Below are 27722 nucleotides of genomic sequence, written 5' to 3' on the forward strand. Positions count from 1 at the left end.
TGAATGAATGTAAATACAAAGGGTTTCCACTCGATAATAGATTAGAAAACAGCTAAAATAAATGATTTAACAAGATTCTGTGGACAGATGAAACCAGATGTGCTGTCAGTGGTGGTGGAGGCAGAATTAAAGCTGATCACTGGTGTTTTATGACCAAGCAGGTTGAATTCTGAAGTGTGCAGATCTGTTGAAACTTTCGGCTCAGATTCACAGAACTGATGGAACGATGCTTCAGAGGACAGACTGGTAATGACCTTAAATATACCGTGAAAACAAACCCGAGAGCCTCTTAAGGCGAAGAATTTGAACATTCTCAAATGGCGAAGTCGGACCTCAACACAAATGAGCTGCTTTTTACTTACAGAAGATGAGACCAAAGACAGAAAAAACCACAAACAAGCAGCAACCGAAGACGGCTGCAGTGAAAAGTCTGATGAAACCTCTCAAACTACTATTTGGTGTCATCCACGGGTTCCAGACTGCATCCAAGTACTAAAAATAATCCTCATAATTACAATTATGTTACTTTGTCCACTCACTTTAGAGCTTGTGAAAATGTAAAAAACTAAATGTTTTTGTGGCAAAACTGTGTCACTTTTCAAATAGTTGTGCACCTAACTGAATTCTGCTTAAACAGAAAGCATTCAGAAGGTTCAGTTTCACCAAAGCTACAAATATAAATCCACTGTTCAGATAAGCAAAGATAAAATGTTTTGAAATGTTTATTATGTACCAATCTGTATCTGCAGCAGCTCATATACAGTATATATTAGTGCAGCTCAAAAAATGAGAAAATCTGAAGTGAGTTTAACACTTTCTATCAATTATTTAAGAAAGTAAGGATTTAATATCTTCCAGACTCATTGTCGATGCAGTGAAATATTTCAAGCCTTTTGTTTTTTGTTTTAATTTGAGCATTATAGTTTGTAGTTCATTAAAATCTGAAGTTGAGAATCTCAAAATATTCAAAAGTCCAACTTCTGACACCCTCTTTACTTTACATATTTTCACAAAAAAAGAAACGTTTTCCTCATGTTCTAATTTTTTGAGATGCACTGTTGCTTTCACAGGCTGCTGCAAGGATTGGTTTCATGAAATAATGGAAATGTATGTTCATTTTTAATGTAGATCCAGACAAAAAAAAAAAAAACTTCGAAGCATCCTACTGAACACTGTGTCATCTACAGAAGAGCTACAAATCATCTCCTGAGCAGGTAGCCCACACACTCTGACAGACACCTGGGATGCATCCCAGCATGCATCTGGTCCTCAGAGCCCCCGTAGTGAGCCCTCATTACCATATCAAAGACCATTTGGGCGTCGCGTCACGGCCAGAGAGGAAAAGAAGAGCAAGCACTTCAGCAGCCTCTCGATTCAATTTTTCACATGGAGTCATTAGAATATCTGCGGCAGGAGATGCAGACGGACGTAAAACACACACACTCAGGTCCATGTTTGTGGGCACGTATGCATCCAAGCTGCTTGTTTTGATTTTCCTATTATTTTTCCTCTTTATGATTAAAATTGCAGGTGCAGAACAGATGAACTCGATCCAGCTATGGGTGTCTCTCATGAATATTCTCATTCAAATCCAGCTCCGTTTTCAGGCACCTGTGCAGCCTGCAGACAACAATACTGTGTCATTACGAGCGATGCTATCACTCTGCTGCCCCCCCCTCCCCTTTCCACAGGAAAAAACACACGCAGGAATACATTCTCAGCAACAATCATTATGAAAGCTGCTCATTGTGGCTCGCAGGGTAGAGCGATACGACAAACAACGCTGCCGGGGTGCGGAATTCTCTTCAACGCGAGCCGCCGCAATATTGTGGAATGAGGATGAACTCTGGAATCCAGATTATCTGTTGTGGATATGGCTTATGTGGAGATTACATTCCACCTCCGTGTGATGGATAATGTCACAAAAGCACAAATTGGACGGGGCCATGTTTGTGTTTGTCGCACGAAAAAGATTAACCAGCGGTTGTGTTTAAACAAGGAGAGCAGTTTTGGTTGGAGTTGAGATTAAAGGCAACCGGATGAAAGGTTTGGAAATCCGCGGATGTGGACAAAATGGAAAAAAAGGGAACAAGAATAATAAAAATGTGCGTATTTATGCAATTTAAATTATTTCATTTATTATATTAGTGTGTCTGAATGTGATTTAAAACACTAAAAACTCATTTTTCTGTGCTATTTTGAAAAAGTAACCCATGCAGAAGCTTCCTAGCAACCAGTGTTTGGCACATGACCCTCGTTTTACACATTTAAGTGTCTCTTGAAGAATCTCCCAGAACAAAGCTGCAGGGAAATGGGGAGTTAGGTTTTGCTTAAACATGATGCCCAAGTACACAGACTGTATTTACATTTAGCTGTAATCTGATTACAATACAAGCTCAGACACTGCATGGGCAATCCAACCATATTCCAGTTCCATTCTCCTGGAAACCAGCTATCTGTGTACAGATTGTGTGTAAACAGGTGCTAAAATATATTTTTTTAAAAAATGCATTGCACACTTTTACTGTTATTTACTAATGTCGTCCAAACTCTACATCATAAAGTGCCAAATCCTTGGACAGAATGCTGGTAATGTTACTTCATTGCAAAAATGTTTTGTCCAAACAACCACAAATTGCAAATTTTTTTTCTTCTCCAGCTCACATTGGTGAAATCAGCTGCTGCTAAATTCTAACACTTGAATCAATTTGCAGCTACGAGCATTTCTGCATGTTCATAAAAGTAAGCGTTCGTGCCCGAGCAGTGATTATGTTAAGTGGCGATGGAAAGGGCCATCTACCGTTGTTTCTTCTCTTTTCTGTTTGTTTGTTTCATTAGCTTCTCCCTCCTCCGTTGCCTCCCTCGTCTATTTGTGAAATCGCTCTCTCAGACAGATTGGAAGCGCCTTGATTTGCGGCGAACAAAGCGAGCCGGCCGGGTTGGAGGGGGATTAGTGCCACTCCAGGACAATTATAATCTGGTCGCTGCCACGGCAACCTTATCTCCCACCTCCCTCCCGACAAACATACATTCTCCTAATTGGCCGCGAGTCTCCGTGTGGAAACGATGGTGCCAACTTCTCCGTGGCCTTGGCCATTCAAATGGTTCTCAATCCTGAAGCCACGTGAGGTAATGGCGGTCAGAGTGGAGGATAATGGAGCACACCTTAGAGTCATTTAACAAGCAGCAGCGTGTTGTACGGAGCTTTATAAAAAACTCAAATGAGGACGTTTGAGATTTTAATGAAGGCCTATTTATCAAAACCTAAAGAAGAAATGAAAAAAAAAATCAAACAGGTTTATCTGCTAAACCAATAAAAGCACTGCTGGGCCACAGGTATAGTTTAATGTCATTGGAAGATACACTCTTTTAGGCTACAATCCAATATTACAATGCAGTAACAGGACAACCCCAATGACAAACACAATATGTAAATATTCTCAAAATGTCACAAAACTGGACATTTATAAATATATCACCTACATATAAAAATTTAAAATTGTTTACTCACTTTGACACCTCAAACTGTCATGGTATTTAATAAATCTGGTTTGTCAGTATGATCATACATGTGCATATAAAGTACATATATACCACGATCAAATCAGTCGATATATTTATATCTGAAATTGCTATGCCAAAAATGCATTTTAGAGGTCATAAAGAGCAGGAAAGGTTGAATACTATTAGAGTCCAACCAAAAAATAAATGTTTAAGATACTCTCTGTACTGTCTGCCGCACATGTAGCAGAGAATGTATCACTCCTGAGCAGACAGCGGTGCGGAGTCAAGCAGTGCTGCTGACTAGCATACGATATGTATATTTCTAGAAAGTTACTAGGCCCATATATATATAAAAACAATGACCTCATCATTTTCATTTTTCAACATCACTACATTACAGCCCTTCCCCCTGACAACCACCATGCCGCTCCTGTTTGTCACGTTTGCTATGTTAGCAACGTAGCTAGTTAGCTATAAGTTGTCAACATGTTTATGTATGTGTATATACAGCATGTGTACGCCAGTATGAAGAACAGTTTTACTCCAAAAGCATGTAATTTGGATGACACAAGATGTGTTTTACGGGTTCAATTGATTCCAGGAAAATGATTTTAACAGCAAAATGTCACAATAACAACAAAATCATTGGTTTAACATTAAAATGACTTTTGTCTGTGTATTGAGGTATCTAGCTTGCTATAGGTTATCAGGATATGTAGATGTATTTATGCAGTCTATAAATTACAAAGAATATTGACTGATATATTAATTTGAGAAATTTTTACTCCAGAAATGCAGTTTGGTTGATCCAATATGTGGATTGCTATGTTAGCGAGGTAGGTAGCTAGCTACCTTTAAAAATGAGAATCTCAACATATGAACAACAGCTTTGATTGGTTGATGGGACATTAAAATGACTTATGTCTGCATAGCGTGGTAGCTAGCTAGCATTGGGTTGTCACTATGTTTATATATGTGCATATACAGTATTTATAGTACAAAGATGATATCTGACATTTTGATAACCCAAGATAAGTTTTATGGGTTTGAATAGAAAGCCACGAGGAGTTTAAGATACAAACGTCACCAGAAAATCAACAGCATTATTTGCTTGGTTAAACATTGAAATGATATATTTTTATGTTTTCCTGACTCTTGTCTCGTAAAGTAGTAATAGCACTTTTTGTATCACTACAAAAAGTGTTAAAGAGCATCTCGGACTCCATTGTCTGAAGCACATGTAGCAGAGCATGTGTCACAGCTGAGCACACAGTGGTGCGGAGTCAAGTGGTGACTGGTTCATGAAATATATTGCTGGAAGTAAATAATGACCCCACCATTCTTCCTTTTCAAGTAAGTCTTACATGAAAGGATATATATTGGCTGATATATCAATAATATATATTCTTTCTCTCTAAAATCAGTATGCACCAGATAGTGGAGTCATAAAGAATATGTGTTTTTTTAAATTACAGACTTTGAAATTCATGGTTTTCTTCTTTTCTTTGATCCATAGCCAGAATAATTTTCCAATAGCCGCCGAACTTGATCAAAACTTTACTGTAGTAGTGGCAGATGAGAAACCACTCATGATGTTGTTTTCATCTAGTGTTAAGAGCTCACTGACATTCCTTCAACACACAGCATTTCAGAGGACAACAGATATTTTTTAATTTTAAAAAATGTGACATTGTGGATACCACGGAGTTCATCAAAACACAGCTTCAAGGTTTTGAAACTCTTCACGACATAGTGAAGATATAAAAGCGTTCTCCACCATGAATTCATAAATTCAAACTAAACATACCGAGCGCACAAATTTCTAGTTTGAGGGAGTGATTTGTAATTTGAGGGAACAAATGACTGATTTGAGGAAAGAAGGTCAAAGCAGAGGAGAGGACATGATGATCTATTGCATTTTTTTTTTTAGTTTGTGTGCTTGGCTTGTCGCATAATAGTAATAAATAGGTGAATTAACAAATTTAAACCAATCCATGTCCCTCCAAACAAGTCCCAGGCATCCTGCTAACGATCAGTCACATCCTGCACAATGTATCCAAATCGTTCTTTTATTTTATAAACTGCACCGAGGGAAAGAAAAGCACACATTTCCACCAAACGCATCACGTAAAGATGCTTACTAAAGCTGCAACGATGTCCTGAATTCCATAAAAAAAGAAAAAGGAGGGGTGAGAAAAAGGACTTTCGCTGTCTCAATTTCTCAGAAGCACAACAGGAATTTGAAAGTGCAGTCACGAATCGCCAAAGACCCACAATGAACAGCGGGAGATGTGCTGATTCACTCGGAGAATACTGAACCAGACATGAAGACCGGCTGCTGGCTCAACCTCTAACGCTAATCTGCCTTTTTCTCCTCGTTATCATTAACATTTCAGTGTCAATAAACCGCCTTAATGTTTGTAAGTGAACCAAAACTCCAGGCAGTAATTAAACCCTGAAATTTCTGTATAAATTAACTGATACACTTTTAGTTTCTTCCATTAAAATAGTGCCTTCCCACCGTAAAATACCTTAGATGTACCTTCACTCTCACTGATTCATCCCGAATGTGCAGAACTTTCCATGCTAACCGCTCGGCCCCCCATCGATAACTTCTACTGATGGTGTATTTAATTCAATTAAAGTCAGTCAGGCTGTGATTTTGCACAAGAACGTTCAAGCAGAAGTTAATCAGTGGACTTCCACCAAGGAGACTCGAGTTCAAGTCCCATCCTGGACCATAATTCTAGTTTTATTTTTTCATTTGTGTTTTCAGTCAGTGTTTGGTTTCAGCACCAAAACTACTTAGTTAGGCTTGGAAAAGGATAATGGTTTGGGTTCAAATACACCCTGTGGCTACATTTCCCACATCTTGTAATGCTCTGTTGTATATTTATAGGGTGACAAATGCCCCAGAGACTTCAGAGGTGCTTATTCACACTATGTTGGGTTTACTTTGTGTTTATCAATGATCAAAATGGATGATATCTTAGCCTACTTAAAGGTGGAGGAGGTCCCTGCTGGGCTTTATGTACAGGAATGATCTGCTGTTGTAGCAAAATTTAATTTGTACTTGGATGAAATGTATTTGTAATGTGACGATCACAATCATATCTGGGCATGACTGTTGACCAGAGCACATAATACATACGTTTTCTACTATTTTGTTATGGTATGGGACTATGTTGTGACCAACGTCAAGCATCAAGGTCTAATAACATCGAGACCGTGAGGAGCGTCCGTTGTCTTCACGAGAAAGGTGAAGCTGTGCTGTGTGAAGGACAGATGTTATTATACACCAATCAGCAACAACATTATGACCACTGATAGGTGAAGTGAATAATGTTGATCATCTTAGTACTATGGGGTGTTTTGCTGGAAAACCTTGGATTTAAGCATCTGTGTCCATGAGACTTAGACACCTAAATAAACCCTGAACAAGCACACTCCTTCATGCAAATATCACTGGTCTACCCCTGCAGGAAAATGCACCCCACCACATCGCAAACACAGCAAACAATCAGCAACATGTTGGGGAACATGAGAATCGCCCAACATCTTGATTTGACCTCCAAACTTCCTGATTCTGATCAAGTATCAACAGGATGCAGTGGAACACATTTGATTCCCAGAGGCCCCACTGCACAAGCCAGAGAACCCAAAGGATCCACTGCCAACATCCTGTCCAGAGCCCATAGAACACCCTGAGAGATCCTCTGGTCCAGATCCCATAGAACACCCTGAGACGTCCTCTGGTCCAGACCCCATAGGACACCCTGAGACGTCCTCTGGTCCAGACCCCATAGGACACCCTGAGACATCCTCTGGTCCAGACCCCATAGGACACCCTGAGACGTCCTCTGGTCCAGACCCCATAGGACACCCTGAGACGTCCTCTGGTCCAGACCCAATAGGACACCCTGAGACGTCCTCTGGTCCAGATCCCATAGAACACCCTGAGAGGTCCTCTGGTCCAGACCCCATAGAACACCCTGAGAGATCCTCTGGTCCAGATCCCATAGAACACCCTGAGAGGTCCTCTGGTCCAGACCCCATAGGACACCCTGAGACATCCTCTGGTCCAGGCCCAATGGTTCAGAGCATTTTTGACCACATAAAGGGGACCAACACAATATTAGGCAGGTGGTCATAATGTTATGCCTGATCAGTGTGAGTTTGCATTTCTTGTTTGAATCTTGGTCAGACCTCTGAACATGAGCCTGGTGTCGGAGCTGAAACATTCACTCTGCTTTCCCTTCTTTATTATTAACTGTTACTCCTTTTATTCTTCAATAAATTGCAAAGACAAATACTGTCGCACCATGACAGCTTTTGCTACGGCTCATCCAGATTTTCCACAACATCTGCAACATTCAATTAGATAGTAATTCAAGGACACGCGATCTAACCAGAAACTGACTCTGAAAAATAACGGAGAGGATTGGTCTCTTAGGTTTGTTCCATATGAAACCCTGAATGTTTGAATCTGTGCTTTTGGGCTAGTCCTTGGTACACTGGACTTTCAAGGTGGAAATACTCAGCAATGGTGTTTTTCACTCATATTGTGTCTTCTAGCACAAAAAAAAATCACCATATGGACAAATTTACAAGGCAAAAACACCCTTGACTTTCATCATTTTGATTAAACATAATAGACAAAATACACCTCCAAAACATCTACGAGACACAAGGAGATATTTCAAAATAGTCCGATTTGTAGCATTGACTTTATTAAAACAGATTGTCAGATAAATTGGCGTCAGATGCTTAATTTGTGTCTATACACACACACACACACACACACACACACACACACACACACACACACACACACACACACACACACACACACACACACACACACACACACACACACACACACACACACACACACACACACATGAAATCATGCTGATGTTGTTGGAAGCCACAATACTGGACTTGATTAACAAGTTCTTATTCCCAATGTTACTTAAACTCTAGTGATGGTGAATCTGTTTATTGTCCAAAACTGACAAGCTGTCCATCAAAATCTTAATATTCTTGCTTTAATATGTCTTAATATGTCTCATCCAAGTCATAATAATTGTGGAAAAATGGACTTCAACTGGACTTCTGGTTGCTTTTTACTTTTTAGGGCTCTTTTTATGGGATCAATTATATTTTGCATTCTCACACCTTCACTTGACAAAGTAAACGGCTTGTCTATGGTTGTATCAAAGCAGATTATATTCCGTTTAGTTTCAGGATGGTCTCTTTGACATCAACAGCAGCATTTATCTGTAGATTCCTACAGAACAGAATCTTGTTTTTTTCTACTTAAACTAAAAGCTCCAATGGTCACTTAAATTCTCAGTCTGAGTGACTTTCGGTTTGTGATTTCAAAAACAAACTGGCATCTGTGAAAAACCAGCAAGACTCCCTATTTACCATCAAGTGCAATTATTCCGTCAATTTATATGAATGTCCAAATAGTAGATTTGTAGTGTCAGTGGGATGGAAAAAAGCCCCTTTGTGCAACTCTACACCAGTCAGCGATGTGCAAAATGGTGCTAATTATCAAGCATGTGTTCATTATAAGCTATCCAGTTTCAATTATAAAAGTTCCTTCTAAAAATCCTCGTAAATGAAGCAGGCAGTTTAAACTCTTTATATTTGCATGTAAGTTGACACTGTTTCCGTGCTGTTCCTACTCATTCGCTGCACTTCTGATGGATTGTCAGGTGCATAAACTTATACAGGCCCACAATCATTTATGATCTGTTTTACTGTTCCGACTGTTTGTCTTTACTGATTTTACTGCACACCATTTCCCCCGTTACCTCTCCTGCCGCCACAATAAATTTTCAGGTTATCTCCATTTCAAATGTGCGCAGGCATCAATGAGAAAATGAGAATTCATCTCTCTGCCTGCAAAAAAAACCAAAAAACCAGCCCTCAGACCTGCAGGCCTGTTCAAGTCAAGCTTGAAAACAAATCATCTCCTCTGCACTGTTGTGAAACTTTGCTGTTTTTCTCTCTCTCCTGTATTTTTAACCTGTCATCCGTGATGTAGTATGCTAATATTCTTATTTTACAGTGTATGATAAAACTAGAATAAACACCGTACTGCGGGGATGATGGATGCTTCGGCGCCGGTTGCTTTTGCTCCGTCTGGCAGCCCGAGATGGAGGGATTTTCTCTGCCTCTCTCTCCGACTACTGAGCTTCGATTGGTCATAATTGGCTCCAGTTTGCAGCTACGTATTGATCACCTCGATAGACCCTCCATCCCAACCCTCTCCTTCTTCCAACCTCCCGACTCTACTCCCTCATTGTCTCCCCCGCTACCCTCCCTTTTATTTATTTATTTTTCTCCTCTCCAACCATTTCTTTCTCAGCTGCTGCCGCTTTGATAAGCGTGGTGAATGGCGTGCCGTCATCGGTGCAGACTAACTCCTGAATCGATGGCCGAGTGCAGATGCTCAGTGGTCTGTTTGCCATGGAGTTGGTGGAGAATAGCAAAGCTGTGAGATGAAAGCCGAGAGAGGTGGCAGTACGAGATACTTACTTTATTGGCTGCTTTGTTTTTCTATCGATTGACTCGAGTGCAGTTATAAAGACTGTACTTCCACAGAGCTCTGAACCGGCCAACAGCTTCATGAACATGCATTTTTGGTGTCTAATTGAGCCTCCTTTATATTTTTTTACAAGTTATTAAAGCATTTTGTTTCAATTCAAAGTGAAAAGAAAACGTGTACTCACGTCGGCGACCCCGGCCTCCAGGATGCTGACCTTGGCCTCCTTCTCCAGATCAGCTTTCTGCTGAACTGTAAGAAGAAAAAAAAGAAAACAAAAACAAAACACAGCCATCAATGAACTGAAAAATTCAAACACAGATTTGTTTTATGGAAAACAACGATCGTATTCAGTGAATGTGAAATCAGGCAGAAAAAACAGCCTTCCAACACAGAACGTCGCTGTACTTTTCCTCTTCGTACAGTTTAAGCCGGATAAACTTTAATATTTGATTAATCCCCGGCGTCGGCAATAATGTGCAGCATCCACGTGTGTGCGGCCGCTACAATTAATCAAAGGTCCAAATTCTGCCAAACAAGCTTTTAAACTCCATGCTCGACTGATTCACAGAAAATCGATGCTCCCTCCTTCCTCCTGAGCTTTAACACGCGACATGCAAGCAGAACCAGAACCTCGTTTATCCAAATGCCAAGCAAATGCAGTTTGGTTGCATTTACTGATGACTGATAAAGATCCTGAATAGGGAAAAAATGAGCATTTTTGCATTAAGAAGCCACAGAATTCAGATATTTTTCAAAGAAGGGGTGATAACTTGGATATTTTATATGTTTTTATGTCCTTATGTTTCGTATACGGATCTAAATAGATTTATGATTAGCTTTGCTGTTTATTGTAGCAGACTGAGAGCTACTCCTTTGTACCAAACCATTTGTCTGGTGCCAAAACGTTGTCAATAAATCTACTTTTGCAAGTTAGACAGTCTGTTTGAAATGTCCTTGTCATGTCCCATCCTCCCAAGGATTTTATTTTTATATATATATATATATATATATATATATATATATATATATATATATATATATATATATATATATATATATATATATATATACACACAAACGTGGGAAAAACATGGATAATTCAAGTGGTAAATGTGCTTAATCTGATGTTTTAGTTAAAACTACAAAATAAGAGCATTTCTCCATTCACAACGCTGCTCTTATCCTTTAAGCTAGAGTGGCTGGATGCTGTGAAATTTGGATTTTAGCAGACAGATTATCTATATTACGGTTCACATGAAGCGTTTTTACACAATATATAGTCTTATCTCCAGCCTGTGCAGTCAGTAGGTGTTGAAAAGTAAATCTGCAGCAGGTAAATGGTCATTATGAAGCTTTCTGTGACTTTTGTGCTGTTTCTTTCCACTTCAGTATTTCTAAATGTGCGTCACTGCAGCTAACCTTTAAACTAAAGAGCCTGACCTACGCTGAAATTTGGATTTTATCAGTCGAGTGGTGCCGTGGAGGTGATGGCGTGAGCTCTTCAGACACAAACATTTGCCAAATTAGCCCGACAACACCTCCACAGGGCGCAACAACGAGCTCTGCTGCTCCAGATCCAAATGAGCTATTACTGTAGCATATCCTCACTTTATGAAATCTGAATTCCTAACCTGACCTACCGGCAGGCAAATATTAAAACAAACTTCCACACAAATAGAATTAAACTCCGCATGCAGTGTTTTTGTTTTTTTTTTTTTACCCCCCATCAGCTTAAAGGGAAACAAACGGAGGGCTACAATTGAAATTCACGGTGGATCTCATATTAAAGCCAGAACAAAATGTTATGAAAAAAAAAGGAAGGGCACATAATTACATTCACTTTGCTTTGCATCTGAATACACTGGTGTGGAGACAGAGAGCGAGTCTCCTTTGTTGACACACCAGGCAGATGAAGGATATGCAAATAGCGAGCCTTGACTCTGCTTTAGTCCTCCAAATTCGCCAGCAGCTTTTATAATTAGTCTTTCAATCTGTCAGAGCATAATTCACTGGTCAATTTGTGCCATGTGTTGTGCAGCCGCAGATCTTGACCACGGTTGAAATCAGCTGCAGTGTAGAAAATCCCACAGAACAGTCAACCTGAAACGCCTCAAAGCAACACTTTGCTGCTGGTTAAATACGTCTCGGTCGCTGTGTGGCGCCTTTAAAGAGCGCCGTAATATGACAAATGCACTCATCTGGGCTTCTCACGCTGCAATAAAACCACAGTGAAGTGTTATTGTGGTGGCTGACTGGTCGGCATCCAGGATCCAGACAAAGACGTATGAACACCTGGTCTGCGATGGCCAAGTGGGCCGACATGTCTTAATAGTGCTGTCAGTGTCTGCAGCCTCCCTCCGCTGACAAATAGGAGCTGAAGTGGCTGAATTGGTTTGTCAGCGCCGTTTCTTCTTCTTCTCCTCCTCCTCCTCTTCGTCGCCGAGGAGCATCTGAATAGACTTCAGGGTTACAAGAGTCCGATGGAGACGTCGGTCGCTCCTCGTTTGGGTCCTTGGAACTCATCAGCACCATCTCAGGTGTTTTCCATCAGACAGAAACACTTGTTGTGGCGTTGCTAAACTGGCCGCTGCCTACAATTAACCGTTGCTTTGCTCTTAGAGAACACATGAATAATTAGTTCATTTTCACAAGATTTATTTTTTTTCAGTTTTTAAAGCTGTAGGCACATTGTTGTGGAAGTTCAGTGAAGTTGAGAACAGATGAGGAGGCAGATACAGAGAGACACACTGGAGACACAGATGACTGAGGTTTACTGATATCAGGAGAAGTAACACCAACAGAGCAGCAGTTAATGCAAGCAACGGCAGCATCAGTCCCGAGGATTCTCTCTGATCTTTGGGTATATATAGTAGTCGGGAGACGGGACAGATTTAGGCTACAGAACAATATGGAGACAACTCTTCTGCTTAGTTATGTCAGAATAGACAATATCTAACCTTAAGCAGAGCAGAGACATATCTTCCTCCTACAGCGTCTGCCTGTCACAACATAATCTGGGATGACGTCAGCTAACAGCTGCAAGGAAATACCTTAGAAAAGGGAATGCATCATTTCTCCTTCACACTTAGTTGCTGAACTCTCTTAACCCTGAACGACAAAACTCTGTCAGCAGGTTAGAAAGGAGTGTTTGTCTTTACAAAAACACGTAATTTACACCATTTATCACAGCCAGAAACAGTAAAAACAGAAAGAATAGTTGGATTTTCAACTTTCCTGACAGTGTTTGAAATAATCAGCTGAGTCTTTAATTGAGTCTGAGCTTAAAATGGTGATATTTCATCAAAATCTATTTATTTGACATGTCTCATTTAAAAAGTCACAAAAAATGAAATGTTTGTTCTAACTACATTCTATAAAAAACAAAGAAACAGGAGAGTGCCCAGCGCTCCTGAGCAGGTATGAGTGACTCACCTGCAACTAATGGACATGTGACAAAAATTCACGGCCTTTTTAGATGAACTGCAGGCAGTGTTTACAAAAAGCATGAAAGCCAGTGGCGTTTTCTCTACTTTTAGCCATTGTTTTGATGCTTCTATAGAGGTGTGAGACTTTATATTGAGGTGAAAAATGAGCTCACAGTGAGTGAAACTGTGACAGAAGCAGAAGAAACGCCCAGCAACTGTTTGCTCGATAAGTTAAACAGTCTGAAAGTATATGAAAGGGATTCTCCGCTGCATTTTTACGTATCCACCATCATCTAGAGCTGAGTTTAACAAAACTAAACACTTGGTTTAGTGTCCAGCTGCATCATAAAGTATAGCGGCTGTGTAAAAGCTGCTGTGTCATTGGTTAGTTTGCGTTTTTTGTGGCATAAGAAGGAAGGTCACGACAAAAAGGTTGTGTTTCAGCTTTTAGTAAAAATATTTAAATGGATCTCGTGCAGCTTGCTGAAAAATGCAGATATGGCTGTTTTTGTTTATTCCAGATATCACATCTCAGAGTGAAAAGGTTCATTTTGATGGAGATAAGGCTGGGGAGCGGTTTGTTTGGAGGTTTGTTTTCAGCCTCTGCGGCCATAAGCTCTGGACTCTAGAGGTAAATAATATATTATTTGCTTCACGTCGCTGATAAACATCTGTTTTTATTTGCCTGATGCTGTTAATCCTTTTGTTTGGTGTGTTTTCCTTCTGAGGCTGTTGTCACTTGCTATGAGTGAAAGCTGTCGCCGTGCCAACGCTCCGATTTCTTCCCCCCGCAAAAAAAAAAATGTTTTAAAGGATTAATTAAGTCGAAATGAAACACAGACGGAGATGAAGTGCAGACTCTGTTGCCTAAAGTGCCTTTGGTAATTGGTGAGGCGAAACCTATTTGAGTTGCATCTGCAGGAAAGTCTAATTGACACACACACTTTTAATTCCTGATACAGATTCACAGCCTGCCATAAACAAACATGAAAGCACGATTTTCCTTGCAAGGGAATGTGAAAACTCGGCATCAACACGGACGTCCGTCTGCCTCCCTGGAGTGAGTTGCACGGCGGCCAGCGAGCGTGACGGCATCACAGCCGCCCGGCTCCCTCTAATTAGCCGACAAGTCTTTGGAGCTCCCAGTACCTGGACACCGAAACGTAGCCAGGAGCCGTCCGGACCGTCCACTCCTCTTCTCTCCTGCAGACTACAAATGAGTCGGATGAGAGCGCTGCTATGAGCGGGCCAGCAGAGGTGCTTCGTTTGTACCCCGGCGAGCTTTCCCTCCAAAACCCAAATTGGATCCATTTTTAAGGGGCTGCAGTGGGCCGGGCGTCGCGATCAGATCGACTGGCGACTTTTCTTCAGGCCTGACAGGCGGCGCGGCGTGAAAATAAGCTGTAATGTGACAAAATGGGAACGAAGCGGCGATGGACTGCAGACCGAGAGCAAGCTGAAGGGAAATGATCTATACTCAGATTATTCTCCTTTTCCTCCATTTCAAGAATATTCCATCTTGCATTGTGCCTCTCAGATACATTTGGACTGCAGGGAAAAATTGGGCCCGAAGGAAGTAACATGGACCAAATCTCATTTCTACAAAAGGGGCCCCTTTATTTTCCCTCCAAAACACACGGAGGCGCTTCATTTGTCACCGGTGACGCCCCCGTCCTGAATTTTGCTTTATGTTAACTCAATGTATCTGAGGCGCCTAGAGGGAAACACAGCGAGTGCCGGGGATTCAGAAATGCTTCATTTTTCACCGTTGACAAAAGGGAAAGGCCCGGGCTGGCTCCACGAGTCCTGGACCAACAGAATAGATGCTTTCCAAGCACCGAGGGGTCGTTATTTCAACCACTAACCACCCCCAACCTCCACACCGCTCACTCACCCTCCCGGGTACATTTCAGGAGCCGAATAATGAGAAGAAAACAACAGCCATCTTTCAAAAAAAAAACAAAAAACAAAGGCACAGAGAGCAGCTCGGTGCCATCACTGCAGTGACACAGTGCAGGGATGTAATCACATTAGTTGATCACAGGAGCGACGCTCCCCGGGCAAATTAAAATATATAGCCGGATGGTTTTGTTATGTGTCTCTGCAAGATCTGCTCGGATGCTCCAAACATCACTGAAACTCTTGCAGATAATAAAAAACGGCAACAGAGAGGGAAAAAAACATTGCAGCTGAAAAAAATCTGCAACTAAACACAAAAACGATAATAGATATATCACAGATCTTAAGAGAAGTGAAATCTTAGCAGTTTATATACAAATATACAAGAAATTAGGTTAAAATGTCCTTTAGGAAAACTTTTTTTTCCCACTGAAATAAAATTTAAGTGTTACACAGGTGAACTTAATCGATCCAATTATCTTAATGTGAACACAAAATCTGAATTTAAGTAAAACGAATTGGGAATGAGGCAACATGTTCCACTAAAAATGAAAGGAATGTGATCAAACTGCAAGTTAAAAGAGACGAAAGCGCATCAGTGGAACAGATTCTGCAAATTTACCATCAAAGAAAGTCACTTGAACTTTACCAAAAGAATTTTATGACATCTGCTGCTACAAAAATGGACAATATTAGTGCATAATTATCAAAATCTCCAACAAAATGCTGAAAAACTGCAGCAAACTGACAAAACCATGACAAATATTCCAGCCTACATAAACCACTTCTGTACATTTGCAGTTGGAATTTAGCTTTTCAAAGCTAAACCCTTCAGTAATGGAGCAACTGCTGTATTTTTTCACTAAAAGTAATGTGATTAAACTGCAAGTTTAAAGAGACGAAAGCACATCACTGGAACAAATTCTGCAAATTTACCGTAAAAAAGTCATTTGAACTTTAGCAAAAGAACTTGATGACATCTTTTGCTATAAAAATGGACAATATTAGCGTGTAATTATCACAATCTTCAACAAAATGCTGAAAAACTGCAGCAAACTGACAAACACATGACAAATATTTCAGTCTACATGAACCATTTTCATATGTTTGCAGTTGGAATTCAGTTTTTAAAAGCTAAACCCTTCAGTTACGAAGCAACTGCTGTATTTTCACCAATTTCTTCACACAAATAAGTGATAATCCTGCACAAAACACACACTTTGGATGTGAACTCTTCACGTTCTAATCAACACTAGAAGTCACGAGGGTTCGTGTCACATCAGATTTTTCCTGTCGTTTGTTCAGCAGCATCTTAACTAGATATGGTTTCGCTCTCACTTGCATTAATTCGATTTCCGATATCAACTTTTCAGCCTTCAATCTGTTCCTTGTTGATTCCTCCCCCCCCACAAGACACACAGCTCCGGGTTTTGTTGCCTGCAGAAATTGTGGGATGCAGCATGAACCTGTAGCAGGCGATGTGTTGGGTGGGGGGGCTGCATGAAAACAAAGCCACGTGTAATTAAATTCAAAAAGCAGGGGGCCGGAACGGCATCCTGGGGCCACCTGGGGGATGGGAGGAGCACTGGATGGGGGGGAGGATAGGAAGAAGGAAGAAAGAAAAACAGGAAAGAGGCAAGAAAACAGGATGGAATGATGTGGAGGAATTGAGAAAGTGACAAAAAGAACATCAGACTTTCTACAAGTGTAAAAAAACTCGCTATAAAGACACTTTCAGCATCTAGAAAAACTGATATGTTGCATCACATCAGTGTTGATTTCTGTCAAACAGCAGCGAAGTTTATTCTCAAGTGGTGAAAAAAAACCCGCTGAATGTGGCGATTTGCACACTGGGAGCAGCACGATGCGTCTCGGCTAAAGCACCGTCTGACAATGCAACAGGAGCATGTGAATAAATCCAAACACTTATTCTGACAGGAAGGTGGAGAACACACCGAGCGCTTCCCCTTCAGACGAAGCACAGGAGACGTCTCATGGCTCAGCGGCTTGTAAAAAGCAAGAAAAACTGCACCAGAGAAAAAAGAAAAACCTCCTTCTACCGGCTGCAGCAGAGTTGTGTGAGTAAAGACATGTAGAGTCGAATATAACACCCAAAACTTCACAAAAATCACAAACATTTCACTAATTTCAGGTGAGTTTCTGTCACTGCAAGTGGAAAAGTTCAAACTGTTCAGCACAAATGTTGCATTTCTTCCAGCAATCAAAAAACTCAATGCGCTTTGCTGTTTTTTGCCCTTTGAAACTGGTTTGCATGCAATTTTGTCGTACATGTACAACAACAAATGACAATATTCCAATTCTAAATGCTTGGTTAAGTTGAAGCGCCAAAACTATTTGGTTATGTGGAGGAAAAATAGAACGACTTGAATTAAAATCCTTTAAATTACAAGCTTCAGTTCATCTAAAATATGAGTATTTGGCTGCGAAAGGAGTGAAAACGAAGCAGTAAGTTGTTGAAAGACAAAAAAAATGCTCATTTTGGAAAATTGTGGGTTAGATTTATAATAACCATTAATGAAAATCATTTGTGTATATGTGTATTTTTGATGCTAGTGACGGGTGCATCATAAAAAATGTGGAATTCCTTTAAACACTCTTGTAAAAGGCTGTTTAGTTGACATTTCAGGAAAGAATATAGTCTGAATTTGCTTCCTCCAATATCATGATGGAGCCTCTTCATTGGTTAAGTTGAACCGCCAAAACTATTTGGTTATGTGGAGGAAAAATAGGACAATTTGAAGTAAAATACAATAAATAACAAGCTTCAGTTCATCTAAAATATGAGTCTTTGGCTGAAAAAGGAACGACAGGGAAGCAGTAAAATAAACTGTAACGTTAGGCCGATTTCTGACAAATATAATCCGGGATAAAATGCACTTCCTTCAAAATGTTATTGAGAATGCAGTTCAGTTGTAAAGTTTATTTTTAGAGATGATGTTGGTGAACGTTGCATTTTGTTTTCCATTTAAAATGCAAAAGTGAAGAAGATTGAGGACATTTCACTCGTAGAAAGACTAAAAAATTATCATTTGGGAAAATTGTGAGTTAGATTTGCAGTAACTATGAGTAAAAATCATTTGTTTATGAGAATATTTTTGATGCTAGTGACGGGTGCAACATAAAAAGCGTGGAATTTCACCCGTGTGAAAGGCTGCCTAGTCGACATTTCAGGACAGAATAAAATCAGAATTTGCTTCGTCCAATTTCATGATGGAGCCTCTTCATTGGTTAATTTTAAGCGCCAAAACTATTTGGCTATGTGGAGGAAAAATAGGAAGATTTGTATTAAAATACGATAAATCACAAGCTTCAACTCATAGTCTGAATTTCCTTCCTACATCATCACCATGGAGCCTCTTCATTGCCTTCAAGTTAACATCAGAAGTACAGACCAAACCTCTAATAATGTCGTTAATAATGATGTTTTAGCAGATCCACCAACACAACAACAACCATAATGTGTTTGTTTCCGTCGCTGTGCCGAACGCCGCTTTAATTGATGACATTTAGCGCTTCGCTTCTGCTCCGTTTGATTCATTCACACTTTAAAAGGCAGGTATTAAACACCTCTGCTGGTTTACATAAACAATTCATTAGGCTGATATGACACCAGGGACCCAGCAGGAAAACATATCCCGACCGCCCACAACAATTAATGACCTCGCATTAGCCGCCGCCTCGCTGCGCCGAGACAGGAAACCGTCCTCGAATAACAAGCGTTTATTAGCAGATCGCCTCTCGCAGCGTGAAAAATAGTGTAAATTGGCGATTAAAAAAAAAAAAACTCTTTTATTGGCCAGCGCCTTCCAGTTGGGAAGTCTGTAAAAGAGGTTTTCTTTCTGAGAGGTAATCGTCATGAAAACTAATATTCCCAAAGTGGAGGTGACCTTTTATGAGTCTTGAGTCATAAAGCCCAATTCTGCACAAATGGAACTGACCTCCAGCATGTGGGAGAAAAAAAAATGAAATAAAACTCTGTTCTGGCCTCAAAAATGTGACAACAAACTGGATTTGTGCAAATTGTGCCTCCAGTCTTGACTTTTTCCCACGTAGCCACCTGCACTCTCCTCTTCTTCACCTCTTTACTTTCCACATCCGTTTGCTTTTCCCTCCTTTTCTTTTCTTTAGAGCTGCTACTCACTTTTTTGAAGGTTTGTCACTGAAAAGAAAAAGACTCCTTCCCTCCACGGCAAAAGACACACAGAAAGTCGTCTTTGGAAACAGAACTTTGAAACATCGTAGAAAAAAACTTTGTAAAAAAATGTTTGTCTCTGAAAGCATAGAAAATTTTTTAATGTCAATTTCAATGACTTTTTTTTAAATGACAACTTATACTAGTGTTTCTCAAAGTGTGGGGTGCACCCCCACCAGGGACGACTAGGAGGAAAAAGGTTTGTCTGTGCGGAACTAATTAGTCCGAACTCCTGAGAAATGCATCGTTGATGTGCAACTGGAACACCAGCGTACTTGATGACGTCACCACCTCGGCTCATCGACTCTGGTTGTCTTTACCGCAAAATAACGAAATTGAATCAGATATAATATCACAATCCTGCATATTCATGTTTTAAAATATGTACGCTTTTTTACAAAGTTCAGGAAAAAACTGCGTTAAAAATCCCCATGGAATAACTGGGAAGTACTTCCAAATCCAGCCATCTTTGGAACCTTGCAGCTCTGGCAGACTTTACTGCAGAAACGTCAGTGAAAGTTAAATGGGTCAAAAGGCTTTGAATGTAATTCATTTTAATCCATGTTTTAACATCTCTTACAGTTTTTACGCAGTTGAAGTTTCAGTTTCACGATTTTTTGGATAATCCAATTTTTTCTTAAGCTAGAGTGTGGGTTTTTTTTTTGTTTGTTTTGGGAAAAAGTGCAGTTAACCTCGTCTCCTCACAATTTCTCCTCTACATGAACAATTTATATATAAAAATTGAGAAATATTTGTCCTCTTTCACCCACTGTGAGTCTCACTGCTGTAGGATTTATAGTGTTTTCATGAATGAGATCAGAGCTCAGAGTAGATCAACCAAAACTCTTGTTGACTCCCATCATATCGGAGCTCTAAATTCAGAAACGGTGAGTCTCTTCAACCAGCCACCAAATCTGTATAAAACACAATACGGACATTAAAATGCATCAACTGGTTCAAAACAAGATTGTGCTTCACGCTTTTTCCGATTCAACATGTAGTTCTTGAGCTGTGGGTCTAACTGTTTGAAGGTCTAATCCTCAGTCTGTCTGCTCTGTTCACTGCAAGCAGCCAGTGACTCACAGCTGATTGGCTGATTGACGCACTTTCAGAGTAAAAGCTCAAGCATGTTGAAAGTACTGCTGAGGGTTTATGAAACAAGCTGGCACTTATTATGTGTCTTCCAGCACGTAAATTTTATTTGTGTCTTGATATCCTCCTCTCCTTCTGTTATTTCATCTATATTGTATATATAGTGTGTAAACTTCACCTCTTTAATTTATAGCTGTGTTTTCTTGCTGCTGTGACATTGCAAATTTCCCACTGTGGGACTAATAAAGGTGTTTGATTCAATTCAATAATAAAAAACAAAACAGAATTGACTTGTTAATGTGGTAAAAAAACAACAAAATTTCTAAATTTTACAGGAGGAATTTTTTGTTTAATAAAACTTTTCAGAATTTAAACTAAAACTCCATTTTTCCTTTCTCCCCTCTTCGATCCGTTACATGAAACTTCCTCCATTTTACTGCTCAAGCGCCTGAAACTCTCACTTTTTCCTAACTTTTCCTTCCTCCTTCTCCTCCTTCTTGTCCCGTCTACATTCTCCTTTCCATCTATCTCCTTCTAGATCCAGTTTCTCCACATCTCTTCTCATCTCGCCTCTATCCTCTTCTGACTTCCTGCCACCTCTTTCTCCTCCCCCCCCAGCAGTGGAGGGTTGGTGGGGGGTGTTTATAGGCCTGATAAGTGGCAGATGACGATCGCTTGGCTAAGCCGGAGATAAGGCTGCCAAAACCGGGGGCCGCCATCGATCAAACCTCCCGCGAGCCGAGCCGGGCTTCACCCAGCCGAGGAGGCAGGGCAGGCGTGGAAAAGGTAACGGCTCTCTATGTTCAGATGCAGCAGGACGTCCCTGACAGACCGGCTGCTGTTTGTTTTAGAGTCAGATGTTCCTGCATCAGGTCCAGTTAGACAATGAGTGCAAATGACATGAATAGAAACTGAGGAGCTTTTTTTAAAATGATGTGATTTATTTCAGACATGCCACAGTATTATAAATACACAAAAACAAAAAAATAATGTCTGAAATGAGTGGGATGAAGTTCAACTTATTAACCCACCGCATGTCTGTTCATCTCATATCTTACTGTTTACTGTTAGCATCAAACCTTCTACTTATATAGATATTCAGAAACTCCTGATCCCATTTGCTTTTCCACACTGTTGTATTTTTCAAGCAATCTTTTGTTGCATTTTTTGCTCATTTTGAGATCATCATCTAGACTGTTCCATAAGTATACCCCACAAATTTCTACTCTCCATGAGTAAAATGGCTTTTAAAAAGAATATTTCTTATTAATTCACAGTTTCCAACGTTGTTTCTGAACAGTTGTCGTAGGTTCTGGGGGAATAACTTGCTGTTTGCTCTCAATGTTATGTATGTTCGCTCTAAATTTAACTAAATCGATAAATTTAATAAAGTATTTGTTGTGGAAAACATTAGAATTAGATGTAGAACTATATCTGCACTTGTGGTGTGACTAAACCCAGGAAAGATATCGATAATTATCTTCTTATTACTCATTACTATAGTTCGGTTTAAACACATCAAAATAGTGATGACAATTGAGAGTTCACACTGAAAAAGTAAATGGACTACAGTGGAAAGTAAGACTTTAAAAATCTAATTCTTAGCCATTGTGACGTTCAGAATTTGATGTAATCAAATATGTATAATAACAGTCACCTCTCCGGTCAGCAGAAGGTGTAGGAGAGAGAAAAATGAAGGAGTGCTGACTGAGTAGTAGGTTTAAGAAGTAATTAAAGTCTCTCAAACACTCTGTATCTCCCAGTCGACCCTTCAGAGACCGTTGAGATCTGATCAGGACAGATGAGTGAGTAGGAAGCAACAAGTCACGTGATTCTCGGTGCTTCTGCAGCTGAAATGCTCACATTTATATAATAATGACTAATAAATGTGCTGTTTTCTTACGTGATGCGTTCTTACTTTCAGTTCCAGTTTACTTATGTGATGCACAGAAGTAGAGATTAAAGATTTCCTGAGTTTGCAATCAAAGTCTCATTTTTGTGTCAGAAAGTTGGACATATTACTTCCTGGATTCTGGTTGTCACAGTGAGGTTTCCAGGCAACCAGAAGCATTTCACAGCACCAGGTAAACTATTGTTTGTTTCAGCATGTTTTTAACCCTCTGAACCCCTGAAAGACATTTCCTGCTCCTGTTGCGTTTTTTCTGGAAACAGAACAATCAGGACTAGAATTAGAGAGAATTAAAAAAAAAAATGTCTCCTGTGCAGTATGATACAGTCAAATCATAAAAAAGAATGATTACTAATTTAATATAAATTGAGAGAAAAAAGATGGAATCAACATGTAGAACATGTGCCCAAAAACACTTTGAAAATGGCGGATAGTTTACTGCTTATGCTTTAATTTGTTTGGAGGCTTAACTCCTCCCTGTTCTGTGTAAACACACTGCCTGCAGTTCAGCCGAAAATCACTGATAGCTTGTCATTTGCACTGTCGATTGCAGAATTTTTAGCTTGATGCAGACTCTGGTTATACTAGAGCTTTTATTTTAGGCAGATTTTTAAAGAGTCGTTCTTGGTCATTTCACATGATCAGTCGATGCACCATCACACAAAAGTTGTGCATCAAAATGCAACAATTCTTTCTGTTGTTACAGTTTCTGGCTCTGATAAACAGTGAAATTTTGGCCTGATTTCAGAGGGTGAAACCTTAAACTGATGTTTACTAGTATTGTATTGCTAGTTGGCTCAAGGATACACAAAAACGATATGACAACTAGACAGATCACCTAATTAGCATGAAGTTTTAGCTCCTCACTGCGGCTGGAGGTATTTTTCTCATTTAGGTCTTGGGAACGCAGTAAATAAGCTTCACAAAATGTTGAACTAGTCCTCCAATAAACTTCAGACTGTAAAGGTTAGTGTGACGCCTCTAGAGCCAAATGAGTGTCGGCTCAAGCATAACCATCTTGTATTTTTCTTTTAACCAAACAGAAATGAGTCGATAATGAAATGTTTCGTTCAGACTGTTGTCCAAAATTCAGTTTTTCCAGTCAGAAATGCAGAAATTCCTGTCGATTCTTGTGGCATAAGCACAATATTTTAAACACATAATTACATTTTAAGTTGGGTTGTTCAGCAGAGCAGCTCAATGAAACATTATGCAGGTTATTTTTCTAAGTGACACACCACTGTTTGTTATTTATACACAGGCATCTAAAAACATCAGCAGAATCGTGCTACTTTGAGAATAAATCCTAAGAAAAATGATTTTGTGCTGCATCAGTAGATGTACTGCTGCCAGAGGGGAGAGTGCAGGAGAAGAAGAAGAAAAAGAAGAAGAAGAAGAAGAGAGACTCCACTTACTGCTCCTGACAGAAAAATTGACATGGAAAGCTCACATTTAAGGCCTCCCTCCTCCATCCCTCTCCCTCCATCTCCCCTCTGCTCTCTGGCTCTGATGGACAACCTTTACAGCAAACATGACTCATCTTCTACGCTGCCTGGCTAACGGAGCTCGCCTTCCTCTGCCGTCTAGAACGGACGTGGCAAAACGAAAAAATATAATCAGCTGTGCCTGCATAGGAGCGATGGTGAGAGATTGTTTTGGGGTGAAATGCAACTTTACTATTCATTCAGTTTGTTACATTTCACTAACAGTATTAGGACTTTTTCCACACCAGAAACCTGAACCTCTTTGCGCATTTCGACTGCATTAACTTCCCCTGTAAAACCTTGTTTGGCACCATTTTCCAGGTAAAAAAATAAAAGTACAAATGTCATGGTGGGTAGTTCTGAGCGGCCGCACAAAACGGACTAACTCAAAGAAGACAGACGCTGATGAGTTCAACTCAAAGAGGACAACAAGCTTCATTTTTCCACCTTCTAAACATGCTTGTTGGGTCACAATTTTCTCTTCTTGAACATCGGCACCAACGACGCAAAATTCACCACACAGACAAACACAACATAACCTCCAATGCTCCATTTTCTAAATGCTCATAGAACTGGATTTAGGTAGGCAGCAAAAAAATCACATGCAGACATCACAAGGATATCAAATTTGTAAACTTGTAGTATCAAATAATAAAACAGACGAAGATAGAAACTTGTGAGAACAAAATGAAATATAAGGACCATCAAGAGCAGCCTAGATCAACTGCAAACATGCACGACTTGAGGGTTTTCTTAAAAATATCCATGCAGGAGGAACATTTGACTACAAGAGCAAGCTTGCTGCAGAGCTTTGGAGATGCTGCTGCTGCAAAGACTTGACCTTCCTTTAGCCACCAGCGTCGACTGTTGATGATCTTAGAGACTTTGAGGTGGAATCGGAGCAGCACAGCTCACTATCTGTGGGTGTTTTAGCACAGTTGAAGTCAACATTGTGGTTGAAGCAGTCAGATCTGATGCCACAATGGAAACAGAGAGACAAAAAGAGATGATTACGGGCTCGTTCATGTAACTATAAACGTCCTCTCCGAGTTCCTGCAGCAAAAAGCTGCTTGGTTGCATCTCTCCAAGTTGAAAAAATCCTGATCTTGCTTACTGTCTTGGAAAACATCTGACAATCCACTTCAAACACTGGTACCTGTTGCATCTTCCATTAATCTCTTCTGTGTTCCTACCTGGACTTTGCATGATTTTGATCAGATCTGCCACGAGCACGTCAGTCGAGCAAACAGCACATTTTCGTGATCAGGATGGTCGACGGTCCGCCTTGCAAATGTTCCCAAACCTTAAAACCTGAGCCAAGACACAGCGTTTGGCACATTCTGTCCTTAGAAACCTACGTCCTCCTTCCCTTCATCCTGCTTCCCCCCCTTTTTGTAGCTTTTGTCAGAGCGTTAATGTGAGTCTATAACGTGAAGAGTCCTACAGCTGGCCTGAGTGTTTGTGTCAGCCTGCCTCTACACCCAATCCGAACCATCTAATGGTTGCTAGGATAGAAATAAAATAATGTGCTCTAGATCAGTGCTTTAAAGCACTTCACCGGGTTATTGGAGGTGATTTTTTTCCCCCTTCCTTTGTCTTGTGTGGAAGCGTATGCACAAATTAAGCGCTTTGATAATGTGCCTTCACTGCGACTAATGGCTACTCAGGATGAATTGACTAAAGAGGTCAAACATTAAAACACAGTGAAGGAAATGGAACAGCTCCAAGAACGTTAGCAGGTTTTATACCAACACGAAGCGAAATTTCAGGAAAATCCAGCTACGATCACAATCTTGAAGGGTTTTTTTGGTATTTAAGGATTAAATGCCATAACCATCTTTTTTAAATCTGCCAATCTGCTTTTCTAAATGCTCACATACATGCATTTAGTGCTGTTGTGTGTTTTCTGAAGCCAAGGCCGGGCGTTTCGGCAGTGGAAGTTGTCGCAGGGGAATCTGCAGCGGCTTCTCCTCCGCTGAAGCTCCACATAGAGGAAATATCCTCCATTATCACTGGAGGGAGGACAAGCAGTCCAAACGCTGGAGGAGAAAACCTTGAGCTTTCAATCGTTTTCTCTTTTTTTTCGTCTCCCCCCCGCCTCCTCATCTCGCCTGTACAACAATGTATCTGAAAGACGGTGGACGCTCGAGGTTACTCATCTTGTTCTGCGCTGCTTCTGCTGGATGTCTATTGACTGGAAGCCATGACGAAAAAAAAGAAAGTAAAAATGCTGCTTTTGTGTGGTAAATGTTGGTAAAACATGCAGTGAAGCAACACTCTGGCACAGATAACTGAAGCGAGAGAATAAAAACGGAGCCGATACTGGTTTTCTGTACCCACTGAAGTTACCAGAAAAGGAAACAACACATTCGGTTTGAAGCGTCACAAACCAGAAATAACACAAGAAGTCAATCAAATTTGGGGAATTTGATTGACTTCACTGTTTTAAAAAGCTGCTCTTTATTTCACACAATCTGCTGAACTCCTTCACGAGCTCCAGGGTGCGACGATTTTGGGTCTGAATGCAATGAAACATTGGTAAGGAGGCTGAAGTTGAGTAGCTTTGTCTGAGTGTATCTTTGGGAGGCCTACCTAGAAAAAATAAGTTTTTTCAACTGCGATCAATCTCACACTAACTCGCAAAAATGCATTTTTTAGCACAACATTGCAGTGTTTAACATTCATCAGACAAATACTTTGTCTTTTAAATGTTTTCAAAACGTTCTCTGAGGTAACAAATCATGAATTAAAAATCACAATTTAATGCTTAGATCTGGTTAAGTTTCTCTGGTGAGCCCAAAAAAATGAAAATACTGAAGAATATGTCTGTTTTAGCAGTTTCCAGCTGCATTTATTTAAAAAGACAACATGCCTGTTAAAAGTTTTGGCAGGTTTTGGCGTTCGGAGGGTTAAAATCTAATAAGATCAGCTGTTTTTATCTGCAGCATCTGTATGAAGTTTCCATTAGATTACTTTAAAAAGATTTAAATGTTCTAATTAATGTGTCTATTGCTTTACTAGTAGTGTCTTTTAGTACTTTATTTCGATTTAAGCTTGTTGTTGTATTGCAGCTACATCGTAAATGATGCTGAGTTTAAACAAAGGTTGAGAAACTGAACTGAATGAATAAAATCTATCTTTTAAAGCAGTCTGATGGTTTAAATGCTTGTTTCTTGGTGGTGTCGCTGTATTTTCAGACTCCAGCAGTGACACTGACAAGCACAGTGTTGTTAAAACGGACAGAAATGATGACTAGATTGATGAAAATGAGACTTAAATAACAAACTGGAATGAAGTGCTTCTAATTTACAGAGTTGTGGTTCTATTTTAGATTTCTTTTTTCTTATGCTGTCTAAATTCATTTTCTGTCATGCTGTTTCTATTTATTAGTCTAATTATTATTTGTCTCTTGTCTATAGAATAAAAAATAAAAACAGATGAGCAGATGTCTGCTTCTGTCTCATCTTTCTCCTGCATCTCCTCCATCTCATTTTCGTTCCGACTGCTCCGAATATCTCGTGGTTTCTCTCTGAAGCACTGAAAGTTGGACTTGCAGCCCAAGGTGACCTCATTACCGACATTTGTTCCGCTTGTCGCTGCGAATCACACACCGTGTCCATCAAGATCCGCCGAACGC

The 27722-nt window shown here is 40.1% G+C and overlaps 1 protein-coding gene across 1 annotated transcript in view; it reads right to left on the reverse strand.

The window, feature by feature from the left end:
- LOC111563883 (receptor-type tyrosine-protein phosphatase N2-like) overlaps positions 1–27722 on the reverse strand; it is a 268035-nt gene that overhangs the window by 132566 nt on the left and 107747 nt on the right. Inside the window, exon 12 of the mRNA XM_055014499.1 lies at positions 10248–10312. Within this exon, the coding sequence (XP_054870474.1) occupies positions 10248–10312 (65 nt within the window). The remainder of the gene's footprint in view (positions 1–10247; positions 10313–27722) is intronic.

This window comes from Amphiprion ocellaris, chromosome 10 (genome assembly GCF_022539595.1).
Source record: "Amphiprion ocellaris isolate individual 3 ecotype Okinawa chromosome 10, ASM2253959v1, whole genome shotgun sequence".
NCBI lineage: Eukaryota > Metazoa > Chordata > Actinopteri > Pomacentridae > Amphiprion > Amphiprion ocellaris.